General features: G+C 34.5%; 1 protein-coding gene across 7 annotated transcripts in view; it reads left to right on the top strand.

Moving 5' to 3' along the window:
* The window catches only part of NOL4 (nucleolar protein 4), a 132259-nt gene that overhangs the window by 95598 nt on the left and 9091 nt on the right, over positions 1–27570 (top strand). For 6 of the 7 annotated variants that reach the window (XM_087931209.1, XM_087931210.1, XM_087931208.1 and 3 more), the window contains 2 exons: positions 11255–11371; positions 19151–19331. In XM_087931209.1, coding sequence (XP_087787335.1) covers positions 11255–11371; positions 19151–19331 — 298 coding nt within the window. The remainder of the gene's footprint in view (positions 1–11254; positions 11372–19150; positions 19332–27570) is intronic. The other variant, XM_087931211.1, reaches the window with a different exon arrangement.

The raw sequence follows: 27570 nt of genomic DNA, 5'->3' as shown, positions 1-27570 counted from the left end.
AGGAGAATTTGTTTATCTGAAGCGGCGTCCTCATATTTGTAAATTACTGAGAATTTTAGTTTCTGAAGCATAGACTAAAGAGAGCAACCAAAATTATTTTTAAAGTTATGTTCAAATCAACAGACATTAAAATGATTTAGGCATCCATAATCATAGCTTATTAATAAATTTTCTTTATGTTTCATTGATTTTCTCACTAAATGATATAGTTAGAAAACAGCCAATTTGGGTTTGCTGTTCACTTATGTGATATTCAGGTTTTTTTTTAAATTGAAGTTTAAATTTAACTTATTGTCTGTTTTTCCAATTGAAATTGAAGTTTAATGTATTGTCTGCAGTGTACTTCATTGCAGATAATACAGTAAATTTAAATAAACCACAGGTGGGTGGTTTCTAGCCTTAACACTCAGAATAAAGATTTAAAGATAGCCAAGGGTGTTTTTTTATAAGCCAAAATTATGGCTTTGTTACTAGCCATTTGATAACTTGCCCAGTTAGATAATTAAATATAGTTAAATAGTCTCTGTTTAAATTCTGTTATAATTGGAACCCAGTATGGGTTTGTTAAAAACAGATCATGCCAAAACAATCTTACTTCATTCTTTGACAAAGTGACTATAATTAGTAGACCATCAAAATGCTATGGACATAGTATATTTAGATTTCAGTAAGGCATTCAACAAAGTAGACCACAACCTTCTTCTAGGTAAGCTAGAAAAATGTGGGATAGATAGCATTACAACCAGATGTATTTGTAACTGGCTGACAAACCGTATTCAATGAGTCGTCCTTAATGGTACTATATCTACATGGAGGGAAGTAAACACAAGCTTTAGCCTTCGGCCCAGTACTCTTCGATATCTTCATAAATGATTTAGATAAGGGAACAGAAGGGGAACTCATCAAGTTTGCAGATGACAATTAGCTAGCAGAAATAGCCAAGTCCCCAGAAGACAAGTTCAGGATCCAAAAAGATCTTGACAGACTTGAACAACAGGCTCAATCCAATAAAATGAAATTTAATGTGGGGAAAAGTAAGGTTTTATACTTAGGCATGAAAAACTAAAGGTACAAGTACAGATTAGGCAAACCTGACTCAAAAACAGTAACTGTGAGAGGGACCTGGGAGTGCTAGTGGACAATCACTCACATATGAGCCAGCAGTGTGTGGCAGCAGGCAGTAGCCAAAAAAGCTAATACAATCCTTGGATGTATAAACAGAGGCATAGAATCAAAATAATGTGAAGTATTATTAGCAATAGCAATAGCACTTAGACTTATATACTGCTTTAAAGTGCTTTAAGCAGTTTATAGAATCAGCATATTGTCCCCAACAATTTGGGTCCTTATTTTACTGACCTCAGAAGAATGGAAGGCTGAGTCAACCTTGAGCCTGGTGAGATTCAAACTGCCGAATTGCAGACAGCTGGCAGTCAGCAGAAGTAGCCTGCAGTACTGCATTCTAACAACTGCACCACCGTGGCTCATTACCACTTTATAAAACTTTAGTTAAGACCACAGCTGGAATACTGTGTCCAGTTTTGGTTACCACATTACCAAAAATGTTGAAACTTTGAAAAGAAAGGTGCAGAGAAGAGAAAATATGATGATTAAAGGCCTGGAGACTAAAACAAATGAAGAACAATTGCAGGAACTAGGTATGGCTAGTCTAGAGAAAAGAAAGACTGGGGTGACATGATAACAGTATTCCAGTGTTTGAAAGGCTGCCACAAAGAAGAGGGGCAGAAAGCAGGACAAGAAACAATAGATGGAAACTAATCGAGGAGAGAAGCAACCTGGAATTAAGGAGAAATTTCCTAACAATTAACGATTAACCAGCAGAACAATTTGCCTTCAGAAGTTGAAGGTGCTTCATGACTGGAGATTTTTAAAAAGAGACTGGACAGTCACTTGTCTGAAATAGGGCCTCCTGCTTGAGCAGGGAGTTGGACAAAGACCTCCGAGATCCCTTCCAGCTTTATTCTGATTTATTAATTGATTGATTGATTAAATAAATGGTACTTCAAAGTATCCCAAATAATACTTATTACCCTTCCAAATGGGATATCTTTACAGGAATCCCTTAAAAAAGAGATGTATATCCTGAGGTTCCAAGGGTATTTGCCATCTTTCAACTCTTAGGTATGGCTTCTAGAGGCCTTCAAGAAATCTTAACAAAATTTAACATTCCATGGCAAGTCCTTGGAATGGTTAGTGATTGCAAACAAAATGGAAATTAATGCTCAGGTGACTATCAGAAAATTAAATGCAGTGTAAAACTACATCAACAAATAGTTTCAACTTATGAAAAGTAGTGATTCCAGTTTGCATTGCATTTATCACAACCCACTTTACTGTTTATAGTACTGGGCAACATTCAGACAAAATGAAACAAGTACAGGAATGGCAATGAGATGCTCATAGGAATAGAAACTAAGTCCTGTGAAGATTGATAGGCATGTTGAACTGTGGTGAATGTGGTTTGGACACGCTTTCAGTATATTCTGAGGCATGTTTTTAGGAAAGATAGCATTTTAATAAACTATTTTTTGTCATACATGGAATATATATCTTGGTTTTTTATGTCAAGATTAATCTAGCTTTATCTAACCTGCTGCTTTTCAGACATTTTGGGTTATTGCACCCATCAATTCAGTTCACCAAGAGTTGCTAGACTGATATTGATTCTCTTTTTCATTATCATTCTAATACTTATAGCAATGTAACCTATGCTAGTCCAGTGGTGGGATTCCAAAACTTTTACTACCGGTTCTGTGGGCGTGGCTTGGTGGGCGTGGCCATGTGACTGGGTGGGTGTGACTTTTTTTTTGCAGCCTCCACTCATTTTTGGAAGCTTCCTAGCCTCAGAGGAGCCTCTAGGGGAGCCGGTTTTGCTCCCCTAAAGCTCCTCTAAGGCTCTGGAAGAAAAAAAACACAGCATGGGAGGGGCATGCAGCACCCCTCCAAGCTCCATTTTGGGAGCTTCCTAGCTTCCGAGACTCGGGGGGGGGGGCATTTTTGCTCCCCTAAGGCTCCTCTGGGGCTCTGGAAGGCAAAAATGGAGGGGCGGGCCTGAGCTCCTCCCTCCATTTTTTGCTTCCTGGGCCTCAGCAAGGGCAATCCTGGCACAGCTGATCTATGTACAGCGGATTGTAGGGAGGGAAAAAAAAAGAAATACCTGAGGCGAATGTTAGGCAGGCGGGATAAGTGAGCATTGGGCAGGAGGGCGACCAGGTCAGGGCGTGGCCAGCCAGAACTTACTACCTGGTTCAGCGACCCATGCCAAATTCTTGCTACCAGTTCGCCTGATGCGGTGCGAACTGGCTGAATACCACCACTGTGCTAGTCTCTTCAAACCAAATTCGATACATAGGCTTTTATGGGATGGAGTATGGCAAAATGAGCATTCTGACATTGCAATACAAACTCCATCTTCTGTAATTGTGTGCAGCACTGTAATACAAGTACCCAAGGGCGGATTTTGCATCTTGACTTTATGACACATGTTTTGTCATTATCATGGTTAAAAATAGTTCCATGGAGTTTAATGGATCTTATTCCTAGGAAACTCAATATTGGATTGCAGCCTAAGTAAGCTATTACTCAGTCTTGCCACTTAGAAATGATTAAATTTCACAAAGTTTTAATGATAAATTGTGTTTGGGGACACTGTAATTTGTAACATACCCTTCTTGGGAGTCCATTTTAAATCTAATTGAATGGTGCATAATGAAACCTTTATAGCAGACAAAACTATAAATTATGAGATGCATCTGGTGGCAAGGTGAGACAGCACCCTAATGTCCAACTTGTGGTCATTTACAATGGTCCTTCTAGTCTTTTCTTTTAATATTTCTATATTTTTTAAAAGCTATATTTCCCCAAATATCTCTAATATAGAATTTTATCATTTTCTGATAATTATTCTGTAACAGAAGTTTTATGTATAAACAAATAATATTAAGATTCAAGTCATCTATACTGACTACTAAAACAACAGGTGGGATAAGGTAGATTAGGAGAGAAAAACCTCAGAACACACAGTTTAGCCAGTTTAAGGAGATGCCAGACAATAAAGCTTGATTGTACATCAGGAAATAGTTATAAGTGAGCTATGGGTAACAAGTGGTAACAAACTGCTTCATCTCTCAAAGAAGGTCTTGTGTTCACTTCACCAAGAAGATTTGGAGTGGGCATACCCACCTGCAAGTTAAGGCAGTTCAGGGTTTAACAGGGGCTGGTAGAATCATTTTCTTAAGCAGAATTTTATTGCACAATGAGTGATGCTGGGGTTTTTCCAGATCATTAGGTCAGTGCAGATTGCCATTTCTTCAAAAGTACAATGCTTCTCTATCCTTCTCCATCTCAGATTGCAGGAATCCATCTACAATGTTAATTTAAGGCTGTGTGAAGAGGGAAGACCTCCAAATCTTATTGTGCATTGAGCTCCACATTCCTTAAATGCCAGATAAAAACTGATAAACTGATCCTTGTTGAGGATCCCAGAAGGAATTATTTTTCACTCCCTCTCATGGGACTTCCAATGTAATGTAGTAATTAATGTCTTGACCTGGGACTGGAGAGACCAGAGTCATAGAAATTGGAGATATTTAAGTTATAAAATCTATTTATTTAAAATGTCCTCTTTTTCCCAGATAAGATAATATTTACAGAAAGCTAGACCAATGTAAGAAGAATGGCACAGGCCTGATTTGATGCTAGGTTTTATTTTTTTTAATAAGTGCCAGATTGTTTTGAGATAGAACGTGTTGAAATTGGCAATAAGAAAGAAGAGTCTCCATGGCAAATTTGATGGAAATAGATTGAAGGAGGTTGGAATAACAGTTGGCAAAGGAATGACTATCACCTAGGCTGATCTCTAAAGCTAAACAGCATCAAACCTGATTAGAAACTTGGATGAAAGATATTGTTGCTCATTGCAAGAAGTGACTGCTTCCTGCTGAACAAGCAGAGTTTGTTGCAGAATCTGGAGAAATATAAGACTGCCATTGTCTAGGGATAAAGCTCAGTTAAGAAGTGAATGCAGAGGATTAATTAAAGTTTGGAGGAGAGATGTAGGAGGAATATATACAACACATTTTCTTTCCTAACTTGGTTTTAGGTAATTGGCTAATTTGAGAGACCAAGCAAGGAACAAAAGTAAGTCTTCTGATGAAACTTTTCTAAGTCTTTATTTTCAGCTAACTATATATATATAAAACTATATATGGATCTTTGGTTGTTCGGGTTTCTCCGCGTAGATTCAAAGTATCTAGGCAACGTTTCGATGAAGTCTCATTCATCATCTTCAGGCTTCTGTCTCCGGCTCTGTGCTTCTCAGAGTGCTTCTCCTCTGAGAAGCACAGAGCCGGAGACAGAAGCCTGAAGATGATGAATGAGACTTCATCGAAACGTTGCCTAGATACTTTGAATCTTACGCGGGAGAAAACCCGAACAACCAAAGATCCACATACAAATACCCGCGAGAACCTCAGAAAACAAAACTATATATAATTATACACACACATACATGCACACACACTATAAATGTTTCACTTCATTTTTTTCCTAGCTATCAGTTTTTTAATCCTGCCATTCAGACAGTGTATTTGCTATGTAAGATAAACAGTTATACCAAAAATATTTATCCTTGTTTATATCTTATTCTGAATCAGTCTGTTTGTCTAGGTCCATTTATTGTTCACTATTTTCCTAGGAGAAAACTTAGGTGTTTTGCCATGCCTATTAGCCTTAATAGAAGAGTTCTTTATGAGAGTAAAAGTAGAAAGTGAAAAATCTGGGTGAATATGAAATATTAAGAAGACAAAGTTAATGTCAACCAATATACCTAATTAATTTACAGTTGACAGGCAAGTAAGAATGGTAGCTGGTTTCATTTTCTTTAGCTAAATAAGAAAGATTTACAATATGCTGGAGTAACAAGGAGAAAAGTAATCTGAGGCAGGAAGACAAATAACATAAGATTGTAAAGGATAAGGATATTTTTTTCACCACAAAGATCTGAATAATTAAAGAAATTATCTTTTCAAGAGTAATTAGCTATGAAGTATAAGCCTTGAAAAAGAGAATGAGAAATAAGATAACCAAAAATATGGTTGCTAAGAATATCACAGCATATAAGAACAAATAAAAACTCTCTTGGGCTGACAATTAGAAATTAAAAAAGCATGTATGTGGACATTTGGTGTGAGTATAGAAAAATGACAATGCTTCACACAGTTGAGGGAAATGGAAGTGGAAGACTTCTATTTCCTTTAATACATTATCTGATGTATGTGGATGTTATCACATAAATTATGGAAAAATCCTTGGAAGAATACAGATGAGGCTGAGGTTGAGATGGTAAACATTGTTAGGAAGTCACAAGGAGTCAAGTATGACTAGATGTCAACTCACTAATTTAAGAAGTAGAAGGGAGGATTAATTAATCTGACTTGCTGGTAACATGTCTGTATTTCTGGCTGAGAATAATCTTGCATATACAGTATTTGCAGCTGACATAAGTTAAATGATTGGAATGAGGACTGCTGACACTTTTAACCCATAAGGGCTTGTGTTAATACTCTTAAGATGAATGAAATATACTTACTTAGAAACAAGTTTAATTTATATTTTAGGACTCCTTTCCTAAATTTTGCTAGGATTATTCATATGATGAGAACATGAAAAAACATTAACAAAATTTCATATACATAGGAATTCATACCCAAAGCTCTAAATAAATCTCATTTTATTTAAAAAGATTACAAGGAATATGTAGTTTTTGACTAATTGAAATCTGAGTTAAAATAATCCTTTCACAATATTCTCCATTAAGTTTTGATACTGGCAGTTTGCTAAATCTCTCTTCTCATTACCCTTCCTTTATGAAACATCAGCTTTGCATGAATACCTGTCTCAGAAAAAAATAACCTAAATTGATTAGGAAAGCCTTAACAGATACATGTGTTACATTGCTTTACTTTTGCTCTGTCAACATGTATATGCATTTACTTTTGCATGTAGCCTTCCCCATGTCACTGTGACAGGAATAAATTGGGTCACAAGCTGGTATTATGTACATGCATGCAGCTGGGAGGGTGGGTGTCTTTATAATTAGCTAGAAAGTATTTGTTGCTTCTTTACATTTTGTGATTATAATTTTTCTGGAAATTGGAAAATTATTGTTGCTTTATAACCATGTAGAACATAGATAAATGTTCTAAACCTGCTATGGGGCTAATTTTGTTCAAAGGTCTCTTTTCAAAATAGTCAGCTGTGGTTGCCCTCCTTCATTTTGCTAATAATTACTTACTGATGTTTTTCTTCTTCTTAATTCATATGCAACATGAATTAAAAAACACTGAAACTGCTATCAAATGCAATATTGCAAGGATCAAAATGATAACATCAATATATGTCAATTTGCTAAGGGTATGAGACAACTTTAAAGTAAAACAATATCGGGACATCCAACAGAGTGCAGTGCTGTTCTTAGTTTGTAATGAAAATGCTGTTCAAATATGCACATTATGTTTATTTGAATTGCATGTCTCTTATAATTAATATTTCAAATACATGCCACCACTATTCTCAAGATATACGTTGCAGTCTTAATTCTATAGCAGGATGTTGGTGAGTAGTTTTGATTCTGTTGAGGTATTATGATTGAATTATATATTTTTTTAGACATTTGAAATTTAATTATATATCAATGAAGGAACAATTCTATATCCCACTACCAGAATTATTGAACACTTTGATACTAAAGAATAAAGTAAGGCATATATTTAGAACACACTTAGAGGATATATGTGTGAGAGAAACATGTTATTTAACAGGCTGAACTGACAGAACATAAACATATTTGCCTTCTAACCTGAAAATATACTTAATTTTTTTCATAAATGTACATATTTTGTGTATACTGAGTTAAAATATGGTACACATAAGATTTCATTTTTAAACCTTGTTTTAGAAATATTGGGCAAGGAACAATTACTACCTTAAATGTAATTATTGTAATCTAATCTAAGACTGTGCATTTGCCCTTTCTTTTACATTTGGGAAAGATACTGTAGATATTTATTACATTTATATATAATGAATAATGTTATAATTAATTAATTATCATTATAATATCATTACAATTGTTTCTCTGTACGTTCATAAATCTCTAAATTTGACTATAAGTAATGGATTTTTCAGTGTAAGTTTTTGGATATTGTTATTAGGCCAATGATAGATGCAATTTTTGAAAATTCAAAGGATTTTTGATAGAATATTGTACTTGTATAGATATATGCAGTGCTAAAAAGTCATCACACATTTCAATTAGTTTAATCTAATAGAAATGATAGATTTTGAGGTCAAGTAATTTATCAGAACAGGTCATTAAAAGTATGAAAGAAAGCTTGCCTCCCTTGTATTTTATGGCTTGCACATGGATTTTATTCAAATAAGGTAGTAATAAATGAGATGAACATACAGTATATACTGCTAAATTGTTAATGTAATAATATTTCCACCCTAAACATTCATAATCTTCTAATCATTAATATCAACAATAATAACACAAAAGTAAAAATCTTAATGCAAAATCAAACCTTGAATTTTCAAAAGGTAGCAGGATTTTTTGTTGTTGTCCCTGACAATAGAAGTTCAGCTATCAAGATCTGACTTGATTTATATGGGAAGACAATGATCCAATAAGAACCTGAATGTCCTATAAAATTCAGTGAAGGCCTACCTATTTATATGATCATAGCAATTTAGTGAATGAATTCTTTTATTTAGAAAGGTACAAAATACTGGATAGTAAAGTTTTATTTTTCTAAATAATTTTTTTCTTTTTAGTTCCTTATTTACAGAACAGTATGTTTTCTCCAAGTTTTCCAATACTCTGTATTTTGTAAATGTTGAATCTTATGCAAGGATCTAAGAGTGTTTGAAGTGAGCATGAGCGAGACTGTATACATGTGTTTATATGCAGAATATTTTAAGTGAAGTAAGAGTAATTTACTCTTGAATGACTTTCCCCTGGTGGACTTTTCCATTACAAAACATCTGCCTTTCTCTGGGTTTAAGCAACAAACCTTTAAAAATAATAAAATAAATTGAGTGTGTATGTAATAGAAAGTTCTTATGTACAATTATGCAAACTTCTTGGACTGGGGAAATAACTCCATTCTCCTCTAGATCGTACCAAATCTTATATGTTACTTTTCTTGAAATAGAAAAATTCAAGATGACATTCCTAATGACAGTAATAGGTAATTTCTGGGATGGTTACTCTAATTGAAAGCATTTATGCTAAACCATCCCTAGATCAGTATGATCTTGGAGAACAATGAAACAATTCATTCCCGAATCTGTGAGCATTGTATTTCAATACATTTATGTTATGTTTCATTTGCTGCATTTGCTACAGTAGGAATGCCTATTATTTTAAAATTTAAAGTCCAGCCCAGTCAAAGTAAGTATTTCTAAGTCCATTAATTTTAGAAGGAAAACTGGTATGTCTTATGTGGGTGAAACTCATTTCTTATCTTGGAAATATGAAAATATAACAATCTTTAATAAAATATACTGCCAGTTAGGCTTTCATTTTAATTTGTTACATTTCAGTCTTCTTTTTCCTGTTTATCTATTATATTTCAGTACTAAAATTAATTTATTACTGAATTGCCAATTTCAATATATTCAGTACTCAAATGAATGGATAGTTCACATTTGCAATAATAAACTACAACCAACAGCATAGAAACAAAATCTGCATTGTTTTCTGAAACATGCAATCTCTACGAATGGGCAACAGAGTTCCTCTTGCAGGAGCTGTTGTCCCTGTGATTCCCTCCAGGAATTTAAGAGCTATTAGTGAAATCTATTATACAGAAAAAGAAAACTCCTCCAGCATAATGACTTATACTACTTGATTTCCCTTAGTCACAATTGATACTGAGAAGAATGGACTATTATGATGGGGAAAAATGGCAGTATTGGTAGAGAACACAATAGTGAGAGCAGGTTTCTTTTCCTTTTCTTATTGACTCTGTTTAAAATAATTGCTTGCCTGTGCCACTTGCAATGTGCAAAGGATATCTAAGACAGATAACTCTTACTTAATATGAGTGGCATGTTGACTTGTCTGTAGCAAGGTTGTTAGAAGGGTGACAATGAAGTCTGTCACTTAGCAGTACTACCAACTCTATTGATATATGTACATGTTTATGTGTCTGGTACTCAACTTATATTTTGACTCCAAATTAACCCTTGGGAACAAAAATATTACCTATATTTGTTTCTATAGGTATTCAATTGGGTGGTCTTTTGGAAAATGAATACATGAGTAAAATAAATCAATCAAAATAAATGAATTTCATTAATGATGAAAATAGTATTCCATTAATATTTGGCTTTATAAAAATGTTAATGACTCTGATTTGTGTCAAAACTAATAATTTACAGCTTTTGAATACTTAAAGGGTTAAGACATCTGCTATAGTAGGATTCAGTTTGTCATTGTAATAAAAAGTATTACAAAGACCTTTTTATTCTTTAAAGAAAGCTTACAACCCATTGGATAAATCTGTATACAGTTTTTATATATTTCTTCAACAAAATTAAATTGCTTAAAGATTATGGCTTTCCCATATTTTAAAGATTTTCATTTGCAAAACTAGTTAAAGAGAAAAGCATAAGGATATAGTAGTAAAACATATATTATTGTAATATTATTATTAAACCTTAAGTTATATTTCAATAATACTACTAATTACTTAATATTTATATAACACACTTATTTTAAGCCCTTTATACTCATTTTCTAATCGTAATCCTTACAACAACACTGAGTCAGCATTGTTATCCATGTATTGTGCTGAATTATTGGAATTAGGAAGGAGTGCCATTCCATTAATGGCAAGGTAAGAAATAGGGAGTTTTGAATTCAAAATCAATATTTTGGTCACTATTTCACCAGTGTTGATGAAATGTTGATATATCACAGACGCCTCTTCAACATGCATTATCTCTATAGTTATGTATGAGAGTCCACATGGAAATATGGAAGGAAAATCATGTGTCTGAGGATCTGTGGATGAACTACAGGTGTAATGTCCAATTATCACTTTTCAGTTTTGACAGTCCTTATTTCTACTTCTTGTTGAAATAAATTAAGTAATTGCCTATTGACTGCTTGTCCACATGATTATGAATAATCTTTTTATATTCTCTCTCTTTTTCTTTTCCACAGTCAAGACCCATTCCCTCACATCTTACTTCTGCAGTAGCTGAGAGTATCCTAGCTTCTGCCTGTGAAAGTGAAAGCAGGAATGCTGCAAAGCGCATGCGATTAGACCGACCGCAGCAGGTACGGTGATGTTCATGAGAAATGGGAAACACGAGATGCATTGTTCAGTTGTCTGAACAAAAAACCAAAATAAACATAGAGAGGTAAAACCTGTAAAGAAATAATAGGTATTTTTTCTTATAATTTTTCTTAAAGACTCTATTGTTATGGTTTTTCCAGTTGAAAGTGATATTGTATGTATGGTATATTGTCATATGAGTCTATTTATACAGCTTTGAGTAACTTTTTTGTTGTTGTTAACCTAATCTTACCTAGCTTTTTCTCTGGTAATATCACACTACTAACTAGAGCATACAAAACATTTGCTAGACCAATACTCGAATACAGCTCATCAGTCTGGAACCCACATTACGTATCTGATATTAACACAGTTGAGAAAGTCCAGAAATATTTCACAAGAAGAGTTCTCCACTCCTCTATTTGTTGCAGAATATCTTATGCCACTAGACTTGAAATTCTAGACCTAGAAAACTTAGAACTATTGCGCCTTCGGTCTGATCTAAGTATGGTATATAAAATCATACACTGCAATGTCCTACCTGTCAATGAATACTTCAGCTTCAACCATAACAACACAAGAGCAAACAATAGATACAAACTCAAGGTTAATTGCACCAAACTTGATTGCAGGGAATACGACTTCAGCAACAGAGTGGTCAATGTCTGGAATACTCTATCTGACTCTGTAGTTTCTTCCCCAAACCCCAAAACTGTAACCTTAGATTGTCTACTATTGATCTCACCCCTTTCCTAAGAGGTCTGTAGGGGGCGTGCATAATTGCACCAATGTGCCTACCATCCCTGTCCTATTGTTTCTTTTATTCTTTTTATTTTTCTTATATGTATCCATGTATTCATAACTATGTTTTTACTTATACCTATTATTTTGTAAGCAATTGACAAACCAAATAAATAAATAAATAAAAAATAAACTTTTCTAAAAGAGGGCAGGAAATGTCTTATGTTTGTATTAGAAGAAACAGGAGAAAAGTAGGGATAGGAAAATACATAGGCTTCAATCAATATTTGATTACCCATATGCTCAATTGTTTTTGGTTAAATCACACTTGTAACATGATTTGAAAACATTTTGCGAAAATTTGAAAATTTAAAAAATGGTTTGTCATTGCATACTGAAAGTGTCATTGTCAATATTTTATTGTAAAATAACAGACATAAATAGCTACTGTATAGCATATTAATAAAGACATCTCCACTGCTTTAGTGAGAATCTTTGAAGTGTCATGGACAATGTTATAAAAAAGATTGCATTTTTCGTCTATTTAAATACAAAACTATGCCATTGTAATACATGTGTAACCCCCCCTCCCCATTGTATATACCACTCAGATTGGCTAACAGTAAGTCTAAAATCAGCTACAAAATTATCTAATAAGATCAAGCAAAAAAAACCAAACTGGTAACATCTGTAAATAAAATGTTATTGTATGAACATCTTTACGGAAAAAGGCCAGTCTGTTATTTTTGAATCACGGACTTTCAGAGTTTGTGTGCAGTCCCTGAGAAAGATGCCTCCTATTTGTTGTGGCTATTACCACTATTGATGGAAACACAAGATAAGTCTTGTGTGTGTGTGTGTGTCTCTCTCTCTTTTAAACCGATGGAGTTGTCTTCAGAAATGGGTTAGAATGCTTTTTGTACTCCTTGGACAATTCATATATTTTAGTTGCTTTGGTTTTTAATGGATGTTAAAGTGAGCTAATTATTATTTTATTTCTTTTGTCTTTAAAAATTAATAAGGAGGATCACAATATAGGATACAGGGATCATTGAATGTTTATGTAGTATCTCAGATACAAAACATTTGCCTATTTCTAAATTTATAAGGACAAATGTAGACTCTTCAATGTTGTCAAGATACTCTAGGTTTTGATACTATGTTCATGTATACAGTTAAGCTGTGAATACTTCAGAAATGATTATACCCAGAGCTTCAGAATTCACATAAACACAGATCTTCTTTGCTATTCTTTAGACAGTACAATCTTTTTCTGCCTATGCTGACATTGTACTTTAAGAAATCTCATTAAGGCCAAGACTTTCTAATCATTTTTTAAAAAATATGCAAGCTAGTAAAACAACTTCTGCTTCATTTTACTCTCTATCTGCTATCTCTGATATAATGAAGAGAAAATGAATATATTTATTCATACATGTATATGATTATATAAAGTAGTCCAAATTAAAGTTACCCAAAACTTGAAACAAAGCTGTACTAATGTATAATTGCATGTACATCTTTAGCGTAACCTACTTGACAGCAACCCAAAAACATTTTCCACCTAACTAATCACTGCTTTACTTCTCTCTACTCATCTCCATAATGACCATGTTTCTATGGTACAGCAATCTGTCCAGACAATGACCACGATAACCTGTTCTGACAAAGGATCCCTCAGAGCAAGACATTTGATCCAATTAGCTATTTCTAAGAGTCAGGCTGACCATTCTTTTGCCGTAGTGCTTCAGATTGGTGGTGGCTGCTATTCCAGAGAAGCTCTGGGAAATGCTCAAAACAAACTGCTAATCTGCAACTCTGAAGGAGCATCAGGTAGAGGCCCCTCATATGTTTCCATTCCTAATTTGAATGAGATAGAATTTATTAGGATTCTAAAAGGAACAGCCCTGCTTGGAAAGCTGATGGTAGTAAAACCAGCCTAGTTTGAAAAGGATACAGTAAAACAGGGAAAGGGCATAAAATGGTAACACAAATGATCAACCATCTGGAATAACTTTATCTGAGGAAATCTTCTAGCTATGGTCACTGTCAGTGACCTATAGGGTGAGAGGCAGTATTCTTCTAAATAACATTTGTATCACAAACATTCCAAATAACATTTGGCTTCCTGTAGACTAGTTGGCTAGTTTGGGAGTAGAATATTGAACTGGAGAGGTTTTTTATTTGATCCAGTGGGATTACTTTCACATTCTTGAAGATACACCTATATTCTTGTGTAAAAAAAGTACTCCATATATTCTTGTAATATAAATATTGGCTGCTGTCCATACTGGAACTTTATTTTATGTAAGTTGAAGCATACTGAGCTCTTCTATTTAACTAGCACATGATCTTGGAGGGTTAATGCATTTTTATTCAGATAAAGTTCCCCGAACACTTAATGTTAATGGGATTTAATGAACCAAATCAACAGCCAAACAGCATCTAATCCCTGTTTAGAAATAAAATTTTCCATCTCTACTTGATCGCATCAACTCTGTAACCTTATTGAAATTGAAAGAAATTCTTGGCCACTTTGATATGCCAAAACACTCAGCTATAATTTGAGCTTTTAAGTTTATTGCTCATAAAATTTAAACTGGGTCAAGCCCAGTAGAATTAAACCTGATAGAAAACACAACATTATGTCAAGATGGTTCTTTGCTAGATTACATGCAAAAAACAGTATTGTCCAATCAGACCAAGGATACTAAAGAAATGCCCTCAATCCCCATTTGCACAGCTGGTCACATTCAGCAACTAATGGACTTGGATAAGGATGTACATTTCTATTTACACCAAAAGTTGCATGCACCTCTTTAGTTCTTGGATCAGAATGAATGCATTGCAAATTGGCTGAAAGCTTGTTGCTATGCAATATTTGTATTGACATTTTTGCTGCAAGATTTATGATGGCTTGAGTTGCAACTTATATCAGATACACAGAGTACTTGGCTATAGGTAATATTTCATAAAAAGCTTCATTTGTTTAATAACAGTAGATAATAGACCCCTGGATTATACAGTACAGATAGTCCTTGACTTACAATCACAACTGAGCCCAAAATTTCTGTTGTTAAGTGATACATTCGTTAAGCGAATTTTGCCCCATTTTTTACCTTCCTTGCCAAATTTGTTAAGCAAATCACTACAATTGTTATATTAGTAACACAGCTGTTAAGTGAATCTGGCTTCCTCATTGACTTTGCTTTTCAGAAAATTGCAAAGGGTGATTACATGACCCCAGGACACTGCAACCATCATAAACATGAGCTAGTCGTCAAGCATCTGAATTTTGGTCACATGACTATGGGAGTGTGAAAAATGGTCTTAAGTCATTTTTTTCATTGCCACTATACAGGTGAAACTCAAAAAATTAGAATATCGTGCAAAAGTTCATTTATTTCAGTAATGCAACTTAAAAGGTGAAACTAATACATGAGATAGACTCATTACATGCAAAGCAAGATAATTCAAGCCATGATTTGTTATAATTGAGATGATTATGGCTTACAGCTCATGAAAACCCCAAATCCACAATCTCAGAAAATTAGAATATTACATGCATCAATAAAACAAGGATTGTACATAGAATAACATCGGGCCTCTGAAAAGTATAAGCATGCATATGTACTCAGTACTTGCTTTGGGCCCCTTTTGCAGCAATTACTGCCTCAATGCGATGTGGCATGGAAGCTATCAGCCTGTGGCACTGCTGAGGTATTATGGAAGACCAGGATGCTTCAATAGAAGCCTTCAGCTCTTCTGCATTGTTCGGTCTCATGTCTCTCCTCTTTCTCTTGGCAACACCTCATAGATTCTCTATGGGGTTCAGGTCAGGTGAGTTTGCTGGCCAATCAAGCACAGTCATTCCATGGTCATTGAACCAGGTTTTGGTACTTTTGACAGTGTAGGCAGGTGCCAAGTCCTGCTGGAAAATGAAGTCAGCATCCCCATAATGAGGAAGGAAGCATGAAGTGCTCCAAAATCTCCTGGTAGACGGCTGCATTGACCCTGGACTTAATGAAGCACAGTGGACCAACACCAGCAGATGACATGGCTCCCCAAATCAACACAGACTGTGGAAACTTCACACTGGACTTCAAGCATCTTTCAGTGTGTGCCTCTCCATTCTTCCTCCAGACTCTGGGTCCTTGGTTTCCAAATGAGATGCAAAAGTTGCTCTCAACAGAAAAGAAGACTTTGGACCACTGAGCAACAGACCAGTTCTGTTTTTCTTTAGCCCAGGTAAAATGCTTCTGACGTTGTTTGTTGTTCAGGAACGGCTTGACAAGAGGAATACGACATTTGAAGCCCATGTCCAGGATCCGTCTGTGTGTGGTGGCTCCTGATGCACCGACTCCAGCCTCAGTCCACTCCTTGTGAAAGTCCCCAACACATTTGAATGGCCTTTTCCTGACAATCCTCTCCAGACTGCGGTCATTCCTGCTGCTTGTGCACCTTTTTCTTCCACACTTTTCCCTTCCACATAATTTTCTATTAATGTGCTTTGATACAGCACTTTGGGAACATCCAACTTCTTTTGCAAATACCTTTTGAGGCTTTCCCTCCTTATGGAGGGTGTCAATGATGGTTTTCTGCAGAACTGTCAGGTCAGCAGTCTTTCCCATGGTTGTGCTTCCTACTGAACCAGACTGAGAGACCATTTAAAGGCTCAGGAACCCTTTGCAGGTGTTATGGCTTAATTAGCTGATTAGAGTGGGACACTTTGAGCCTAGAATATTGAACCTTTTCACAGTATTCTAATTTTCTGAGATTGTGGATTTGGGGTTTTCATGAGCTGTAAGCCATAATCATCTCAATTATGACAAATCATAGCTTGAACTATCTTGCTTTGCATGTAATGAGTCTATCTCATATATTAGTTTTACCTTTTAAGTTGCATTACTGAAATAAATGAACTTTTGCACGATATTCTAATTTTTTGAGTTTCACCTGTAATTTTGAACAGTCACTAAATGAATTGTTGTAAACCGAGGACTTCCTGTATTAGCATTCCAATAATGGCTAATGATAAAATAATTTTCCAAACAGGAAATTCCTGATATGTCTGGGTGCCTTGGATTATCTCTCTAAATTTCAGAAATGCACAAAAGATTACAATTTATCTCACAGATTACCTATATCTATTGTATTTATGTATCTTTACAATTTTCAATAATCTCAGGAATAACAAGTTTATATGCAACTGTGATTGCTAATATGAAGTTATTCTCATGATGCTACAATCTTGCCTGTAATTCTATTTTAGACTGAGTGGACAGTAATTCATTCCCAGGCTAGTTCTATTTTTCATGAGCAGCTGATATCCCACATGAGAAGAATCCATATAATTAATTTATTCTTCATAAAATCTTTTATAAGAATTATTGCGACATTGCAGGCTACGGTGTCATAGAAGAAGTTCCCATGCCACACCAGATTATGAGTAATGATTAAAGATTCCTCCTAGAATCGTTTGCATTACACTTTGAATATTAATCCTTAAAATTGCACCCACTTTTAAAGGTAGTTATGCCTACTTCCTAAATTGTAATTATATAACATAGGAGTTGACTTTTTACAACAAGAGCCAATTATTCCCTATTTTGTCTTTCTTATCAACTGTTGTTAAATCTAAGGTGTTTTATGTCTAGTGTTTGTCTTTTTTAATTCTAAAGTCCCAGTGCACTTTAGCTTCTTAATGATTAATATTTTAGGGTAGAGTCTAAGAAAAGAAGCAATTCAAAGCAGGGTGAGGTTGTTGCTGTTGTTATTGTTGTTGTTTTGTAAATTTATGGAATTCTTGTCCAATAAATTCAATACTTTCAGATATCAAAGAAGTCCTTGTTGCTCTGACATGATTGGTATATCAAACATGTTATGAACAAGATGCCTGTCTGCTTGGATCTTAACCCATTCATGTTCCAAAAGCTTCTCAACTTGATGGTCCCAGTAGTTTCTTACTGCGTTCAAATCCAAAACTCTGGCAAAGTTTCCAATGAATAACCTGACAACTCAGACATGACCCTGCTTGTAGCCAGTTTGTGAAATTTTGCTGCAGTCACTGATCAAATAAAACCAATTATTGTTATCATGGTTCGCTGCAGTCAGCCAGATATTTTGACTGGATTTGGCATTTTTGTCCACCTATAGAATCCTTCCCAAGGACATGGGAAAGGCATGTGTTGTTGTTTGATGGCATTAGAGGTATTGTTGCAAGATGTAAGCTGTTTCAAGCTGCCTGTTGTTATCGACTGATGGTAATTTTGTCATTTTACTGATAATTTATTTTTTCACAATTATTTTGTCACGTATTTATTATCTTCATAGGTGTTGGTTGTATTAATTGAGATAATTTAGAATTAGGTAACTGATCTAGCATTAATTTTGAATGGTGTATAGCATGAATGGCAACCTTTGTCATTTGCCATACTAGGTTGGTGGGAGTTCAGCAATGTATGGAATAATAAGAAGTCCCAAATCTGGATTTTTGCATTCCATATACCAGAAGGCTGAATAACAATCATCTTAATGATACTTTCTGAAATATAACCAGGGTTATCTATCATATCAGACATGAAAATGAATGCCTCTTGGTTCAGATAAAAAATGAGATTGGCAGTGAGTTAAATGCAATGTGTCATGATGCTTCTTTCTTCCATGTTTCTCTTCCATTATCCAATTCATCTTGGTATCATGATAGCAAGCCAAACAAATACCAATAATTGCCTCTTAGTTCTACCTGTAGTTTCACTTTAACTTCCATGCTCTGAGGTAGAAAAATGGTGGAGACTATAGATTCATAGAATTTGTTCTACATTTGACTCTTATGATAATAATGACAGTTAAAGAGTATGTAGAACTTGCTTTGTTTTACTTCTGGTAAGATTAAAATCTTGCTGTGATTGTATTACTTCTTTTTTAATTTTTTGAAAATAATTCATAAAAACTGCATTAAATAGCAATATAATTTTTTAATCTTTATATGAAACATGCCCCTCTAACTTGATACTCTTCACTGGACATTGTTCTTGCAGGATGAGACTGCATCTGCTGACAAACAATTTAAACAGGAACCAACCCAGGTCACATACTCAACATCAACTGTTTCCAGTACACAGGAGGTGCTGTACATTAATGGAAATGGGACCTACAGTTACCATAGTTACAGAGGGTTAGGAGGAGGTCTGTTAAATCTCAGTGATACTTCTACTAGTGGTAAGTGTTTTTGCACTTTTGCATACACATTTGCATGCATGCATATCCATCCTGTTCGGAAAATTCCTTCCTCCTTTATTTCAGAATAAAAATTAGCCAAACCATTCAGTTGTTCTATGGGTTAGCATCCTAATATTATGTTAATGGACACAGATTAATAATATTTAAACCTCAGCTCTTTCTCTAATTAAACTTAGTTCTATACAATATAAAATGTAAAGTAATAGATTTGGGAAAAACAAAAAGAATTATGGCAAAGCAGGGTAACTGGAAAGAATTTTCATTTTCTTTAATAGAATGGAATTATTTCTGCCTACTTTATCCATTTCTCAACATCAATGAGATATCATTCCCTTCAGTTTTTCAGTTATATTGCTAAATAATATTCCAGGTACTTAAAAGAGGAAAAATAGTCATTCTGATAAAATTCATAGGGAAATGTGGAAGTATTAGAGCCAATATTGATATATTTATCTTTAAGCCAGAGTAATACTTACTTGATTAGACTACTAGTTTCCTCTAATACCTCATCTTTGGGATTGAGAAAGTATTACTGTTTGCTCCAAATCACTATTGTCCAATTTCTTGTTTTGAGGAATTCTGTGATTGTGATAAATTTGTGGTCTCGATCTGAACTGACCATCTTTATACTTTCATGTCAACTTTTTACAAGCATTATATATAAGGAATATCTTTTGTCTTTATGCCTCTTATTTGCATAACTCTCTCAATCCATCTGTCTGGAAATAAGACACAGATGTTCCCCATTGTAGAAACTACTAACGTCATAAATTTAATCTCATTCTGTCTCAAGAAACATGGAAAACAAGCACTTCTATGAATGTTTTATCATTTACATTTGTAATGTAGAGAGCAAATCATCATGAAGAATGAGTATACATATATAGCACAGTTTGTAATCTTCTTTAGGACAGCAACAACTTAGATGGATGCCTGAATAATGCTAAGTTCATATCCTGATCTAACCATATTTATTTAGAAAAGGGTGTCCCATTTAATTTAACAAAACTTTCTTCTCAGTATTGCAGTGAACTATAACATAGAACTGTTTCTGCTAGCAGAACAAGTTTAAAACCTAGATGCTTAAATTATGCATGTAATTAGTATCACTTCTTTCCTATAAAAACATGCTTAGAGAATGAGTGATAATATAATTTAACCGGTCTTTTTAAAATACATGGACAAGATATTATAATACTATTCTTTAAAACAATTGATCTACATTCTATTAAAACTCTCATTATGTTTATCTGTTAGTCTGTTTCTATATTCAACTTAGCCCAAAAGATGCATTATATTACAACAATTTTTGAATCAAAGTTCCTAAATCTGCACATTAAAGAATTCATAAAAATGAATTCTATTACTATTACTTCTGTGGAATTGAAATTTCCATAATGTTCAGACCAGCTTTATTTGCAAACTTATGGCCATTTCAGCATCCCTGGGGTTATATGATCATGATTTCCGATGCTCCCTGCCAGCTTCTCATAAGCAGTAACAATGGGGATGCCAGCAGAAAGGAGGGAGTCACTTCTGCTTCCACTGTTTTTTTTTGCCTGCCTGGGGTCATTCAGTTTATCTGTTCAAGTATATATTGACTTATTATTGAAGTTCTTTGTCGCTACAATTATTTTCTATTTATGATATATACTCAAATTAGGTGAGTAAACAAATAATAATCAAGACATCCCCAGATGCCTCCCCAATGGATACATTACAAGGCTTTCAATAGCTTTTTGGAATTTTGGAAAGGAAGGAGTTGAGGTATTTTGCCTACTTACTTTTTCCAGTAGAGATTGGACAGACGTTTGTCTGAAATAACAAATAGGGTTTCTTGCTTGAGCAGGGGGTTGGACTAGAAGACCTTTAAGGTCCCTTCTGTCTTGCTTCAAACAGTTCTAAAAGAGGCAGGAAGAGGCTTCACAAGAATGAGAAACTGGAACTCTCTTTCCTTCATCCTTCTACTCAGTCAGTGCCCTGAGATTATATTTATGCTGATGACAGTGGTTCTCCAATGCAGTTTCTCAAGTAATCAATGTCTTCTGACAAATCATAAGTGAATATCCTGAATCTGGACAGTTGCTAGAGAGTTACTGAGTTCTTTTATTACTTCATACCATTATAAATATTTATTAAAATGACTGCAAGCAAAATGCAATCCAAAACCTAACTCCTGCCATTGAAATTATTAAATAAAATAGTTTCCTTAACATGCCTTTCATAATTCTATTAGATGATTGGGAGCTTAACAGCACAATCTACTTGGCATTTGAAAGAGAATAACTCCTCCTTTGATTTGAAAGGTGAAAGTATCCTTGCTTGTGAACTGCTCAGAGTTTTCCCTGTAATGTGTGAGAGATGATTTTTAAGAAAAGTGAGAACATTTCCCTAACTTAATGATATAGTTTCCATTTCTTTAGAACTGGCCAATGTTAATTGCAGTAGCTCCCCCTCCCATTCATATTTCAAAATAGTGTTCTATATATATAGGCTATTGAATCTCAAACTGGCTGTCTTAATCCTAGTTGCTGGATTATGGGAGTAACTCAGACATGGCTTTGCTGCTCCTAAACTGTCTGTGCTTTTTCAGTGAAATAAGTATGTATCTTATTCTGACTTGCATTTTAGAATTCTAAGTAATTGATGATGCCAACAAGTAATTTATGAAGCAATAACTACCTCCTGTTAAATCTTGCAAATCATTTGTCCAGCAGTGTGTTTAATGTCAGATTTACTCAGCAGCTAATATGATAAATGAATGTCTAGTTCTTGGAAAGGATTCACAGTGCTTGTAGCATTTTGAATGATTTAGTTAAAACAAGAACTGTTTCGCTTCCAAACATATGTGATGTCTCTGTAACTGCAATGAATCCATAAAACATAGGCAGTAACTACTTGCAATATAAATGACTAAGTTACCTCAATGATGGCAAGTGAAATAAAATTCCTTCAGCACTGAAAAGGATGTGACAGAGAAGATTTCTTACTTGAACTTCAGGTATAATTTGCTATTCTAGATGAAGTTGAACTTCTGCATACAAAAGAGAAAGAGAGCATAAATGATGGCTCTTTAAGCTTAAAGCAATGAGAGTCAGCCTGTGAATTTGATCCCAATAGTAACATGAGCATCTACCTGAATAATATTAATTAAGTATTAAGTATAAATCCAAATATATGGAAAATTATGCTTATGGATATTCATCCATTGTGCTAATTTATGTTTGACTTGAATATGGAGTTACACAACATACTACTTGGCCTCTCAATGGCTTTTCAAACCATTGACCATGGTATTCTTCTAGAATGACTGAGTTTGGAGGCATTGTGTTGTCCTGGGTCATTTTCCTCCTTCAAGATCATTTTCAATTGATGTTGAAAATGCAAGAGGGCAAGAGATCCGACAGCTTTGCGGGTTCCCTCAAGGGACAACACTTTCTCCACTCCTGTTTAAAATCTATCAATCAGTTGTGGGAGATCATCCATCACTATGGGGTGAGATATCAACAGTATGCTGATGATACTTAGCTGTATATGGTGAGTTAAAACAGTGCTGTGTCCATCTTATCTTGGTGCATGGAGGTTGTTGAGGGCTGGATGTGGAGCAACAGGCTAAAACTGAGCTCCAGCAAGACAGAGTGGATCTAGATCAGGTTCTCTTGGTGCTTGGAGAATCTTTGGTCATGGGTTGGGGTGCCTTGCCACAAACTGACCCAATGTGTAATCTGAGGGTTGTAGATTCACAATTCTTGCTCCTGGAAATTGTGCTCAGGAGCCGTTATGTGCCACTTATGCCCATACCTGGACTAGCATGCCATTCTCACAGATGGAAAGTGTGAGACCACCTTTTGGTCACCTTGCATCTGGATTATTGTAATGCACTCTACATAGGGCTGCCCTTGAAGAGTATTTGGAAGCTTTAGTTGGTTAAGAATGCAGCAGCCCAAATAGTTTTGCACAAGTTTAGACTTGGGTCACCTCTGAGGGATTCTTCTGGTGTTATATGGAACATCACCCCCCCTCCACTAGGTACGATTGGCCCCCAGCTTGTTGCTTTTCTGAAAGACCCTGAAGATAAGTTTTTTTTAATGAATTGGGGCAAAAAAGTAGGCTAAGCCAAATTATTACGTTTTTATTTTTGATTGTGTTAGGGCTTTATTTGAATGGGTTTTTTAAAAAGCAATATCCTCAATGATATTGAGACTCAAGGTCCATCCCACCCCTGATAGGACCTAATGGTAAAGACTAGAACGACAACACCATTAAAGCCAACATCTTTAACACATTCTTCAACTCAGTATTTGTAAACAGCAATGGATCATGCCCAGTATTTCCGAGCCGAACCACAGACAACTACAATGATCTAATACATATCGATTTTACAGAAGGCAATGTTGAAAAAGCACTACACAATCTAAAACCATCTCTATCTATTGGACCGGACGGAATATGTGCCTACTTCTTAAAAAAGTTATCCACTGCCATAGCCGAACCTCTAAGCATAATCTTTGAAAAATCTTTCAGGACCAGTTCCTTGCCTAACCTATGGTCACAAGCCACGGTCATCCCCATCTTCAAAAAGGGAGACCTCAGGCTAGTTGAAAATTACAGACCAATCTCCTTATGCTGCGTCACCTGTAAAGTCATGGAATCAATTATTAACTAATCCATTATCCTCCACTTAGAGACAAACAACCTACTCTCCAATAAACAATTTGGTTTCAGGAAAAAAATTATCCTGTAATCTGTAACTCTTACACTGCAAAAACATATGGACTACACAACTCGATCAGGGCAAAGCAATACATAGACTTCTGTAAAGCCTTTGATTCAATGGTACACGACAAACTACTCCTAAAACTAAAATCTTATGGTATCTCTGGACAACTGCATAACTGGATAGAAGCATTCCTGTCAAACAGACAAAAAATGGTCAAAATTGGAAGTGTCCTATCAAATTCTGTACTTGTCAATAGTGGTGTCCTCCAAGGCAGTGTTCAAGGAGCAACTCTCTTCATACTCTACATAAATGACCTCTGTGATCATATTAAGAGCAACTGCGTTCTTTTCGCTGATGATGTAAAGCTGTTCAATACCACAGACAATACTGCTATCCTTCAAAAAGACCTTGACTATGTATCAGAATGGTCAAACAAACGGCAACTTCAAATCTCAACAAATAAATGCTCTGTCTTACATATTGGCAAAAAAAATCAGAAAATAAAATACAAGCTCTTGATCTTTTTTAAAAAAAATTTTTATTGGTTTTTAAAAACAAACATAAACAAACAAAACATAAAAACATCAAGCTATCTTCCATAGGTGTACATACGTATATGTACATAGGTGTACATAAGCCGGTTGGTTTACAAATTGTTTTGTGCTTCCATTTCATAGTCTTCAATTACAATTACATTACATATAATCTCATATTGTCAATCAAAAATTAAATACTTTAGTATCATTATTAATCAATCATTTGACTATACTTTTATTCATTCATGTTTTACAAGATAACCATAATTTACTTAGTTTATTTTATAACAGTTCATATTATCATCCCAAATCTATCCTAAAATCATTTTGTAGATATAATAAGAAAGAAGTACATCTTTATATATTTATTATTTTCTAAAAGTCTACATATTTCATTACCGTACTTTATTGTCTAACCATTGATAGAAAAGATCCCAAATTTTATAAAATTGTTTATCCTCTTGTTCTCTAATTTCAAATGTCAATCTACTCATTTCAGCACATTCCAATATTTTCTTAATGATTTCCTCCTGTGATGGTATTTTCTTATTTTTCCAGTTTTTAGCAAATACAATCCTAGCCGCTGTTAATACATTTACAATCAGGTATTTCAAGTCCTTACTATATATTTCAGGTAAAATTCCCAATAAAAATATCTCTGGTTTCAAGTCTGTATGTTTTTTGTCATTTTTTCCAACCACATGTGGCTTTTAGTCCAGTATTTTTTAGCATCCCCACAAGTCCACCACATATGGTAATATGAGCCAGGTGTCTGATGACATTTCCAACATTTTTCAGATTTATTCTTGAACATTCTTGCTATTCTTGTCGGGGGAAAATGCCACCTGTAAAACATCTTATACAAATTTTCTTTATATGCTGTTGACATTGTCATTTTATAATTTTGAGACCACAATTTTTGACATTTCTCTAAATCGATCCCATATCCAAAATTCTTCCCCCAAGCAATCATAGTTTCTTTAACTTGTTCTTCTTCTAGTTTAATTTCTAATAAATATCCATACAATTTTTTAATCACCTTTTCATCAGTACCTGTCAAAATCTTATCTAAGTCAGTCAATTTATCATAGAAACCTTCTGTTTTAGAATCTTTATCATACCTTGAATGTATTTGCACATATGAAAACCAATTCATCTTTATACCTTGTTCCTCTAATTTTTGCATAGATTTAAGTTCACCCTTTTCATTCAGTATTTCACCATATCTAACTGTTTGTTCCTTTTTGTATATTATAGGATACAAAAATGCTTCAATAGTCGATAACCAGACTGGAATTTTCAAATAACATTGTCTTTTAATCTTCTCCCAGTTTAACCACAGAGACTCCCGTATATAATGTCTTCTAAAATACCCCTGTGTTTTAGTTCCTTTGTACCATAAAAAAGCATGCCACCCCAACAACAAATCATGTCCTTCTAATGTCAACAATCTAGTATTTCTTAGTGTTATCCATTCCTTAACCCACATCAGATTTGTAGCTTGGTAGTACAACTCTCAATTAGACAAACCAAATCATCCTCTAATTCTAGCATCTAATTTCTAGCAAAAGTTTTAACTTTAATCTCGCTTTCTTACCTTGCCATATATATTTCAACATAATTTTATTTAAATCTTCAAAGTAGTCTTTTCCAAGCCTAATTGGAATTGTTTGAAACAAATATAAAATTCTGGGTAATATATTCACCTTGATTGTTGAAATTCTCCCTATTAGTAACAGTTGTAAGTTTTCCCATTTCACCAAATCTAGCGCTATCTGCTGTTTAAGTTTAATACAATTATTCTCTTTTAATGTACTACATCTTGCTATCAAATATATCCCCAAGTACTTGATCTTATTCGTGACCTGAATTTTCAATAGATCTGCCAGTTCTTCCTTTTGTCTTAATAGCATATTCTTTGTCAAAATCTTTGCCTTATCTTTATTTATTTCAAACCATCCACCTTTCCATATGTCTCTATCTTTTCTATCAATTTTGATGCTGTTTCTAAAGGGTCTTCTAAGATGAAAACCAGATCATCCGCAAATGCTTGCAGCTTAAATTCTTCCTTTTTGATTTTCATTCCTTTTATATTCTTTTCATCTCTAATATTTCTGTTTAACACTTTGTTATCACAAACAACAAAGGTGATAGTGGGCACCCTTGTCTTGTTCCTTTTCTTATATTAATAGAGTCTGTCAGTTCTCCCCCTATCATTACCTTTGCCGTTTGCTTATAGTATATAGCTTCTATTGCTTGAATTAATTTTCTAGCAAAACCCATCTGTTCCAATAGTAATAACATGAATCGCCAATTCACATTATCAAATGCCTTCTGTGCATCTAGAAATATCAGAGCCATTTGTTTTTCAGGATGTGCCTTGTAGTATTCCAAGGTGTCCAAGATTACTCTCATATTGTCTATAATTTGTCTCTTTGGCAGAAATCCATTTTGATCAGGATGGATAAAATTATTTAAATATTTTTTAAGTCTTTCTGCCAATATTGAAGCAAAGATTTTATAATCTGCATTTAGTAGAGAAATGGGTCTATAGTTCTTAATTTGTAATGGGTTGGCCTCCTCTTTTGGAATAAGTGTAATATAGGCTTCTGACCATGATTTAGGTATCTTCTTCTTTAACATAACTTCATCCATAACTTCTAGCAATGGAAGATTCAACGATTCTTGTAATGCTTTATAAAATTCTGCTGGAAATCCATCTGGACCTGGTGCCTTTCCATTATTTTGCTTCTTGAGTGCTTCAGTTAGCTCCATCATCATTATATTGCTTTCTAACATTTTTTCAGTCTCTTTAGGTATCTGAGGTAAATTAGCATTCTGTAAGTACTGCTTAACTCTTTCCTCATCAATATTTTCTTGTGTATATAATTTCCCATAGAAGTCTCGAATTATTTCCTTCTTCTCTTTACTACCATAGCAAACTTGGCCTTGGTCATCTATT

Source organism: Pseudonaja textilis, chromosome 3 (assembly GCF_049901715.1).
Source record: "Pseudonaja textilis isolate UNSWEBS1 chromosome 3, rPseTex1.2, whole genome shotgun sequence".
NCBI lineage: Eukaryota > Metazoa > Chordata > Lepidosauria > Squamata > Elapidae > Pseudonaja > Pseudonaja textilis.
The sequence above is the reverse complement of the archived record's forward strand: the minus strand, read 5'-3'. Positions and strand labels throughout refer to the sequence as shown.